Below are 11,283 nucleotides of genomic sequence, written 5' to 3'. Positions count from 1 at the left end.
ATATTTTGTCTATAATTAAATTAAAAAATTTGACGTGTAGATAGTTTTCAAATTTAACTTTAAATCTATCTAAAGAAATGTAGATAGATATCCCACTACATAATAATTATAATTTAATTTACTACATCTATAATTATTTAGATTTATCTTTAAATATTATAATTTAAACAAATATTTTATGTGATATTTATTAAATTATTTCTAAAAATATATATTCTTCATAATAAGATTTAAACTTTTGACATGTAAATGGCTGTCAAATTTAACCTCCAAGAATAAAGGTTAATATTAACAGCTCCCACCATCCCACTCCACACGTTCTCCCCTAGAATGTCTAATAGTATTAATTAGGAACACAAACGGCTAGTTCTTGTTAGTATTATTACTGTCAATTTTTCTCTAAAGGAAGCCTATGGGATATTTCGGCGACAAATTCTTAAAAATGTGTAATAAACAAACATCTTTTAGGACAGTCGGTCCACAAAAGGCCGCGGTAGCTTACCGTATCTGACGTACACACAGCTGAAACTAGCCGTCTGAAATTGAAAGAAATCTTGCCAGGCTGCTTCTCAAGGTAGATGATTCAACTCTTCTACGCAATTATGGCGGGCTCCTTGTAAGTCAAAATTCAAATTCTCGTAAAGAAAAATCCTTTAAATGTGGAATGTTATGTAAACTGTGTGCCGGTCTGACATTACTTTAATCAAAGTCACGGATTGACTACGCTCGTGGGATTGATTTAATTTTACCGACTGGGTAAAGATCCTATAAATTAAGACACTCCTTTGCTTTCAATCTCAAAACAAAGACTAGATTCTTGTTTGGATCAAGTAAAAACGAAGTTTTGATCTTGATTCGAAACAAGCAGAATCTTGTCTTGGACATATTAAATAGAAGATACATTTATATAGACAGTCACATGGCTTCCCTGCCTTTTGTTGTTGATGAGAATATGGATTGGAAGAAAGGTGACAGAAATGCTCCATTTGGACATCAGTTGTCACCAATATTGAGTTACATTGGTTTTGAAATGGAAATTGTGACACCCACATGCGTTCAAGGTCGTTTTGTGGTCTCTGAAAGGTCTGCTCAGGTGAGATTTATAGGCTTCAATTTATGCCCCTATTAATCATTTGAAGGGTGTTTTGCAATCAGCTATGCAGTTTTCGAATTATAAAATCGTTTCAGATTTTTGCCCTTAAGAGAACACCCATAAACCCTAATTGTTTTCAGTTTGTATATGTATTATACTTGCTTACATATATTCTATGTATATATTTAGTAATTATATATATTGGGTGAAGACATAGACTTCTTAATATTGTACATTGGAAAGCAAGGCCTGCTTTGCCAGCTTTTGTGTGTGTATGTATATATGTGTGGACATTAGAACATGGCTCCATTTAAGGTTATAATACACATAAGTATTTTGCACTCTTATGATCAGGGCTTTCCTCCTGAGCTTCATCCTGCCTAAGTTCAATACAGTAATTCTCCAGTAAATTAAAAGATACAGTGTGTTCGTGTGAGTTCTCATAAAACAGAAGACTGTTGTAAGGAAGAAAGTTATTATTATTTACAATTTTATTACTTTGTGCACTTTTAATCAAGGACTTTCTCCTTGCCTTAATCCTGTCTAATATTGAATGAAACAACGTTCCAATACATGTGTAGCAGGCAAGTGTATGTTGGTTCACAAATAGAGGACTAGAGAGAAAATAAGCTCTATTATTTTATGGATGTGTTGATGAACAAAGAGAGGACTAGAGAGAGAATAAGTTATATTATTTTTGCTTTCCCAATCAAGAATTTGCTTCAGGGCTTCATTCTGTTTAGTCTTGAATGAAGCATTATTCCACTACATGTTTAGTGAGCTAATCTGAGTGTGTATTCTCAAAACAGGGGAGTCTGCCATTTCTTTTGTACACTTTCTTCCAATCAAGGCCTTCATGGCTTCATCTTGTGGCTTAAAACAAAAAAATGTTGAAATATTAGCCACAATTCATCCTCATAACAATAACCTCATTGTTGCTCTTAGCTTGTGAGCTTACATCATCATATTACAACCACGCTGGCTTACATCATCACTGCATAGTAGCCTTGGACAATGTTGTCCTGCTATTTAAGATATCTGTTAGTATCTAGATCTTTAGTTTTAATTCAAACTAAACCATTATAGTCACATATCTGTCCATGATAGTCTATATTGACTCCTCATAGTGAACTTCAAGAATGATCCTCTGTGGTTTAGGACCCTGTTAGTAGGTTCCTACAGAAAAGAGAGAACTATAACAAAGAAGAGAAAAGTTCTCTTTATATTCTAGACATTCCCAGTCAATGCCTGCCTACTTGGCTTCATCCTATATTTAAATACATCCATATTGTACTACCAGTTGCAAATGTTGACCTGATTACAATAACTGAATCTTTGGCTGTAGTTTGGTCAAGATTATCATATTCACAATTTTGGTCATGGTAGTCTACATTATCTGCTTGTCAGAGTCTTTAACAATGTTGCCCTGTGGTTTAGGTTCTCTCTTGGTAGAGGGACACAAAGCAAGGACTTAACGAAGATGAGAGTTAAGAGCTTATGCAATTTTCTAAAGTTCTAGTCTCAGCCAGCCTTCTTTGACTGCTGTACAATCATAAACAAAATGCTGCAATATCAACCTAATACCATGTTTATACAAATAACCCCTACTTTGGTTGCTTATGCTAGTAAGGCTAACAATAGTGATGTCGTTGGCTTTCAGCCTGTCTCAATCATCATAAGCATAACTCTGCTCATGTCTACATTATTACCTCATTGTAGTCTGCACTATTGCTGTTCCATGCTTTAAGATTTCTCTTTGTAGGTTGCCTAATTGGATGGTATCAAATTTTGCAATAATTTATCTGAAGGTCCATGGGAGAGTGACATTCTACACAATTTTTGCCTTGGCTACCATTTAATGTAAGCTGAATAACATCCTACTCAGTTTAGTACTTTTTTCTATAATAGTATTTGCTAATGTTATATCTTGTCAAGCCGTAAGAGCCGTTTTAGTTCTGGTTCAAAAAGTAATGGAAATTAGTTTTGGAGGCTTAGGAAATGGAAATGAGATAAATTAGCAAAAGTCATGGTTGTGGTGTATGGTTAAGAACATTGATTTCTTATTTATCATCTTTTTAAAACTTGCTTGTTAAATAGCCAGCTATATATATATATTCTGAGGTACCAAACGAATGTTGTTTTTCAATACCTGGTTTCATGGGGTTAAATGTAGTGCTCTATAGTTCCAATAATTGGAAGTCAAATAAATGATAATACTGTTGTTACCTAAGCTAGAGTATCCAGCTTTCTTTTACCTTTTGGCCAACAACGAATAATAGGTTATGCATATGCACATTCTCTGTAATTGCAGATGTTATCATTTCTGCTTTGAATTTAATGCAATATCTTTCAAGTTTTCCTATTTTACACATATTTATACTTATGCAGAAAAAAATCCATTCAGCAGACACAAGTCAATTAGAAATGTCTCCAAATAAATATATCATACATTTCATAATTGATTTGCATTATATGTTTTCATATTTTTGTTAATGAAATATTTCAGGACTTTGTTTCATCTTCCCCCAGCTTATTTTTTGGTTGTGTTCATTGATGTATATCTATACTATACCATTAAAGTGATAAAACTTTATTAAAAAAACAAGTTGCAATTGTTTACCACAGGTTTAGACTCTCTTTTCCCTTTTCCTCATTCTCGTATGCTATCACAACTATTCTGCTGTTCACCCTTAAGAGTTGGCAGTTTTCCTGCTTGATTCTCATTCTGTATATGTGTTTTTCCTTAGAAAACAATGTCTTATCTACAATTTTGGATAGAAAGGGTTTAAACCAAACAACTAAAAGCTATTGTCTTTGATGAAAGAGAATCAAATTGGAAAATAGGAGCTACTTATTGATATTCATATTGACATATTTATAACTTACACGCCTGACAAACCTTGGAGGTCCAAGAAGAAAGAAAATTATATGATTCTAAAGAAAAAAATCTCAATCCTTGCAGAATTTGAAAGAATAAAACGATTGAGCAGGAAAATGTCAATATTGATTTTCATATTGACATATTTATAACTTACATGCATGACAAACCTTGGAGGTCCAAGATGAAAGAAAATTATATGATTCTAAAGAAAAAAATGTCAATCCTTGCAGAATTCGAAACAATAAAACGATTGAGCAGGAAAATGAAGGCATTATGTAAGCAGCCATTTTATAACCCTTGACAAAATCACAAATGTTAATCTTTCTAGGTTTCAGTTGAGATCCTTTTCAAGAAATCTATTGAAATGGTTAACCCTTTTATTGTATGAACTTTGGCAAGAACGGGACTAACATGAAACCACAACAAGACAAAGAAAATGCATATCTTGAAAAATATGTATATGCCAGACTACTAAGATGTATATTTTACTGTGAATGATTGCTTGCTTATGAAATTTCTGATTGCTTAGACTTATATTATTTAATGCACACAAAGAACATTTCTCTAGGACTGGAGTGACATGCTAATCTTCAACATTTATTGAATCTTGATGTGATGGCTCTTCAATTTTCAACTTTTGTGATCCTGACAGGCATATGGAGTGCTTCATGGAGGTATATCAGCCTTTATTGCTGAGAGTCTGGGAAGTTTGGGTGCTAGCGTGGCTGCTGGGCTCCAGAAAGTTGCAGGAGTACAACTTAGCATCAGTCATCTTCAGCCTGGGTATATTGGTCTTGAAATTGAGGCAAAAGCAACACCAATTCATATTGGACGCAGGTTACATGTACGTGTTGGTTTGATAATTTTCTTTTCTCTATTCTTTCTGATGCATTTACACATAACAGTTTGGAACCCAACGTTAAATCTACATGTACATAGCTTGTTTTTGTTTTACTACTTTTATGACTCTAATAGATTTTCTCTTTGTTATATTCTTTCTTGTTTCCTTCTGTAACTAAACGGAATTTCTCTTAAACCCTCTGGCTCTTCTTTGCCTGTTTTTCTGGTCCCCTGATGCATCTTCCTTTAGGTTAATATTCAAATGCTGTCTGATGCTCTTCATACAGCATTTAGTTAATATTCACATTCTTGGACATATCCTGCGTGACTTAATAGTTGATCATTTGAGGTTTTCAACTGAATGCTGTATGAAAGCTATTATTTTGAATCTCTTTCATAAACAGCAATGTATGCAGCCTTTTCAGATATTCCTTTTTACTATTTTAGCTACAGATGAAATCAACTATAAGCTATTTGGAAGACAAATTAAAACCAAAGAAACAGTAAAAGTTTGAAACAATCGCAAATTCAAAACATAGAGGTCAAATTCAGAAGCATACATTTCTCTCCTTAGTAATTTAGGATTTGGATTTAAGCATTCTCTTTCTTTTCAATTTTTTTAAACAGTTACATGTCCTAGATTTTTGGTTGTTCTTGCTTGAATTGATTCCTCAACATTTTCTCTTCTGATACGACCATTTGTGGATTTCAAATATTTCACTGTAGCTATCACTTTTTTCTCCAATTTATTTTCTGCGAATTCTGATTACCGTGAGGCGTGAACACATAGCAGCTCTTTCCATTAGTTGAACTGATAAATATCATAATCTCACACTTTGTGTTACTGGTAGGGATATTATGCTCAAACATAGGTCTTGAGTTATTACTGACTTGTTTATAGTTTGATTTCCTTGAAGTTGAAATTAGACCCGTTGTTGTAGTCTTTGTTGTCAAAATATGGCTGCTTAATATTGTGATCAATTATAGAACCTGGATTTTTAGTGTACAACATCTGCCAAGGGAGAAGGGTTTTAGGCTTTAGCACCATAATCAAATTTGTGGAAAGTTTGCTACTTATAAGAACGAAGAGCTAAAATCCTATAACCACTTGAACACTTGGTGATATTTCAAATCAAAATTGGAGTACCATGGGAAGTTTTTAAAGTATTTACATTTTTTTGTCCATCTATAGCTATAGGCAGTCATTTAGGTGTTATGCTCTATAAGGATATGAATTAAAAAGGTAATCAGGGTTATGTTCTTCCCTTTCAGCAGTCATCTAAGGTTTAATCTAGATGGGAAATAGAATCTATCAAATTTTGGTTTTTGTTATAACTTTTTTATAATAAATAATGCATAATAGTACACTAGTTCACATAAAGGCTGGTCGAACAGAATCATACCCAAAAATGTAATAACCCCTAGCCGGTTATAGCTCAAACAAACATCAATTTCCCCATTAATCAGAAGTTTAGCATTTTGTCAAACACTTGGCTAACAGCCTTAATCTTCAAAGCATATGAAATCCAGATGATAGATGCATGAACTAAAAATAAATATCAACCCTGATATATAATTCTGCTATACATTCAACTCTGAAATAATGAGTGGCTCACAACAATTTCTAAGTTTATTCATTTACATAATATGCTGCAACAATTCATCAAACTTACAAATAAATGATGGAGCCTGTTAATCTCATATATGATGCCCAATTTGCAGAACCATTCCAACTCAACACTACCTAGAAATTGCAGAAATATAACCCAAATAGATACGCCCAGCAGCAGTAAAAACAGACACTCAAGTACAACGGGAAACAACGTCTTATGATGCAGCAAACACATGCCACAAACAGAGATACCTGGCGCCCTTGGTAACAGCAGATGAAGTGCCAAAATTGGTGTGCAATATATGTGAAATGATTGCCCAACTAGGCAATATATCAGACCCACGTTAGGAGCTAAAATACCAACCAGAAATCAGTATTTCAGACACTCACAAATCAGTGACCATGCGCCCAAATAAGCTGATACAATTTCTCAAAAAATGCATTGACAAACATTCAGCAATGTATCATTCTTTCTCACCAATTTGCAGATTGAAACTGCGTCCAACAGCAGAGATGATTGGCATGGTTGAACAGATTTCTCAATCACCAAATTCTCAGAAATAATGAAAACCCAATTTGCAGCAGCACCAAATTGATTCTCCAATAGAAATCAAAGTCTTCCTAGCCACAGTATGAACAGTAAGGAAGTTTCTCAACTATTGACATGCAACAATCAGCTACAGCAGTAATGAAGCCTCACTAACCACAGTATTCACAGCTATAGGTAGATAAACACACTTCTCAGTATCAAACCCTTATACCTCAGCTAGGGCACTAAAATCAGAACTTCAGAAAAAAAGACACAAAGGCAACAAAAGCAAATAATTATCCAAGCATGTTTTTCTCAACAAATGGGCTTGTATTTATAATCTCCATATGCTCTTTTTGTTGCCAAAATGTAACTTCACTCAAGAAGCTTCACCACACAACATTAATTAGAAGCTTCCATTAGATTCTTTCACTTGAATTGGCTTAACTAATTAATAAATGGCTCTTTCCGATGATAACTCACCTCTCAACTTAAGTGAAATTATAAAGTTAAATTATAACTTTATAATAAGCCATTTAATAAATTAATAATAATTTGACCACTAAAAATATAATAATTCCCAAAATACTCATCATTTAAATATGTCGTTTGAAATAGGAGTCATACCTATTATTTCTCCATGTGACCAAATGCACTTTCCAAAAATAGAAAGGGTCATCTCTATCAACACCCAACTTACCACAAATAGTAAGTACACAAAACTAAGCCCAAACGAAGTCCAATCTGAGCTGAACGAAAACCAACTTGTAGCTTACTGAATTGTGGAAAAGATAAGGCCCTCCCAAGCCATTGCCTCTAAAGACCCTTTATCCACAATAATTAGCCTACGAGGATCACAATAATAGGCTAATCCCTAAAACTCTGATATTGACAAAAATGGGGACATTACAAAAAGTCAATGTACGAGACCATTCACAAAACAACAATAGTCACACCACTATGCAAACTAAAGTAATGCTAGTAGGATGAGGATGAAGATTTATATTAAGCGAATAAGGGGATCTCCCCAACCCTTAATGAGGTCCAAGCCACTAGGAATAGGCTCCCAATCTATGTAATGATATCATCATTTCTCGTTCTTCTTCTTGATCAACAACAAGATTTGTGCAAATAGAAAAAATAGCAAGAGCTAGATGAGTTTACTTGCCATGATCACACCAAGAAGTAGAAGAAGAGCCAATAAAGGTATGCCCTATTTTGTGCTCCTTGAGCTATATGATTGTCAGTGGTTTGCTTTTTTTGACGAGTCTTGGCCACAAAAATTATTTAGTAGGAGAAACTGAAAGCACTTCCAGCTTGGTGGTGGCATGGAAAAGCTCTGAGGTGTTGGCCTCACATGAGTGGTAGCAGAATAATGCCAACTAGCAACCATAGATGTGCAAAACACGAGCAATTTGTTTGATGGTAGACCATTGAATCAAACTTATCTCACAAGGAGGATGTGGCTCAAGTTTATAGATGCATTGAATATGGGCCGAAGAAGTATGACTCAACTAAGACTTGTTGAGGAAAAAAAAAAAAATTTGTTTCCTTAAATTATTGCAGCTTGCCATTCAATACAATATTACAAAACCAACCAGAAAATGGTCTGAAAGGACAACTTGCAAGGGTTCCCCCAATAAATGAAAGCAACTAGCAAATGAAATAGATAGGTTGTGCTAACAAAATAGCCATGTGAAGACATTTGAGGACTCTCAATACCAAAGCCAAGATTTGTTCATGTATATCAAAGACAATCATACTGTGGCTAGGAAGACTTTGGTTTCTATTGGAGAATCAAGAAGACCTAATTTATTGTGCATGCAATATCAAGCTTCTCTTTCTTTAGTGGCTGCTACATTGGGGGATTGCTATATTTATTGAAAGCCAACTCAAGCATATTAAAATCATAACTCATGATCCAAATATGATAAGAGACTTTGCACTCCAGTGCTAGAGATGAGATCTTTCAACGCCATTGGAAGTGTAATACAACCCCAAGGGAGTGATTATTGATATTAAAGAGGATTCACAAAGCATAGCTAGAGAGGTTGCATCAATGATAACTTAATGTTACTTGTAAGCCATGGTTCAGATCTACTCATGGTGCAATAAACCTATAAGCATTATTACACAGACTAATTGATGATCTTGTTGATCAGGATCGAGCTCCTTGTTGAGCTCTCCTTGTTGTATTCCTTTCTGTCTTAATAAATTTTTACCCCTCTTTTTGCAAAAAAAAAAACAGGAATCTTTGTACCTGCCCACTCAAAAAAATTTCAAGATCTACATTTATTGTAGACATTGTAGAAATCTTAAATAAATATCCAAATAAAAGGGAACTGGTTCGAACTTACTTGATCTTACATTTTTCATATGTAAAGCAAGAAAACTACGGTGCTGTCCTTTGAATACAACAGCCAAGCGGGCATCAATCAAAAGATTAACATTTACAGCACAGTAAAAGTATATCAAAAACAACCGAACGAACTAAAAAACAGCAGATATTTGACCTTATGCTGCACTGGCATGGAACATAAAAAATGTCCTTCAGAAAACTTCTCTCAGGTCTACCATCTAGAATGGATGGATAGTTAATTCTGAAATAATGTTTTTCCCTGGCTCAGGGACCACTGTGAATTGAATTATAGTCTGCCTTGGGAACTGTTTAGTGAAGTCTAGAGTGACCTAGTGTTACTAATTTTCTAATAGACTTGAGACTTACGTCAAAATATACATTCAGGTGCCATATTTGTCTTTTGCATGTGAGACCTTTTTTCCATAGGCTGCAAATTTACTGTTGACCACGACAAGCATTCACGATGGTTATCTTGAATTTGTCTACGTAAAAAATGGCTTTAGCATTTTGTCTAAATTAGGAGAGGTGTGTTTATTTCTTGTGTAAAAAGTATCTGCTATTTAAAGAAAACCTTGGCTAAGAAATTATAAGAAGCACATGGTGTCTCAAACTGTAAGAAACCCGAAGAAGCTTATGATATCTTGAATGCCAAAAATCTCTAAGAAGCTTATTGTGTCTACATAAATGTTCATTCAAGTGAATTCCTTAATATCATTTGTTTGTTGTATGGTATCTTGTATGCTAGCTTAGGCTAATAATACGGGGAGTTTATGAAGTCCTTTGAATTTATCAACTGATTGTTTGCAACAGGTTTGGGAGGTTAAATTTACTTCTGCTGCGACTTCATCAAATGATTCTTCTAAAACATCGGAGCCAGGTTTGATTGCAGTATCAAAGTTGACAGTAACTCTGCTACCTTCTCATTCTGCAACAAAATCTCAGGATGACAAAAGGATTCCTTCTAAACTTTAGTTTTATACTTCATACTCTGTTCCAACTCTTGATCTGTAAATGTCCTCTAAAGATTCCTTATTGTCATTGTCCTCAAAGCATGCGCGGAAAAAAAAGCTCGAGTAGGAAACAAGCACAAAATTGTTTAAGTTTATCAAAATGATGAGTAGTTTTGAGAAAACCTGTATACCAAAACAACTGTAAGAAAAAAAATGATATATTTTGAACGAAAGCGCTATATATAAAGAGTTCATCAATTCAGGCTCTTTGTTTAGTAGGGTAATTATAGCGATGCGTTAAGTTTTAATTAGTTATAATATACATATCGTATCTATGTTTCTCAGTCATGTTTTGTGGTGCTTGATTGGCACGCCCATAAATATTTGCAGATATTCACTATTTGATAGTTCTCAAGAATTTAATGGCTGTGATAATAAGAGGCTTCAATGATTTTTTGAGAAATGACTTCGAAGCGATTTCAATTCAGTATAATTGATGATATAGCTGTTACTAATTTCATAAGAAGGAACTTTCAAGCTATTTCAAATGGCTAGAATTGATGATTATCTTTAAAGATTAAAAACAATGTTACAATGAAGATTTAAATACAAGAAGACAAATTTATAAAAAAATTGAGCTTGCATCATTCTAATAATTTTAGAGATTTTTTGGGTTTGATTATATGATAAGTCATGTTGAAAATGTAAGTTTTGTTTTAGCATTTAAATGTGCAATGCTTGCTTATATTATTATGGTTGAGTTTTATAGAATTATGACATGATGTATACAATATAAAATAACAATAAATCAAGATTCATAAAAAAATTCAAATAACAAACAGCCATGTATATAACAAAATGAAAATGTGCAAATGTGATTGTTGCGTCCAATAGAAAATCATTTTGAAAAGTTAGTCATGTAAAAGTAAAATCATGAATAATAATACTATTTTCATGGTTGCATTTACATCAATACAATTTAGAGACAATTTTTTTAATAGAAAGAGCACAAGTTTGTT

General features: G+C 33.7%; 1 protein-coding gene across 1 annotated transcript; it reads left to right on the top strand.

The window, feature by feature from the left end:
* The first annotated feature begins 687 nt into the window (after positions 1-687).
* Positions 688-10,522, top strand: LOC149580115 (1,4-dihydroxy-2-naphthoyl-CoA thioesterase 1-like). Its single transcript, XM_089812944.1, has 3 exons — positions 688-1,093; positions 4,627-4,818; positions 10,125-10,522. Exons 1-3 carry the CDS (start codon positions 920-922, stop codon positions 10,284-10,286), a joined length of 528 nt encoding a protein of 175 aa, XP_089669070.1. The 5' UTR covers positions 688-919; the 3' UTR covers positions 10,287-10,522.
* The last annotated feature ends 761 nt before the right edge of the window (positions 10,523-11,283 follow it).

This window comes from Cupressus sempervirens, chromosome 1 (assembly GCF_028749045.1).
Source record: "Cupressus sempervirens isolate cs-2001-9-10 chromosome 1, ASM2874904v1, whole genome shotgun sequence".
Lineage (NCBI taxonomy): Eukaryota > Viridiplantae > Streptophyta > Pinopsida > Cupressales > Cupressaceae > Cupressus > Cupressus sempervirens.
Note: the sequence above shows the minus strand (reverse complement) of the source record. Positions and strands in the feature narration are given on the sequence as shown.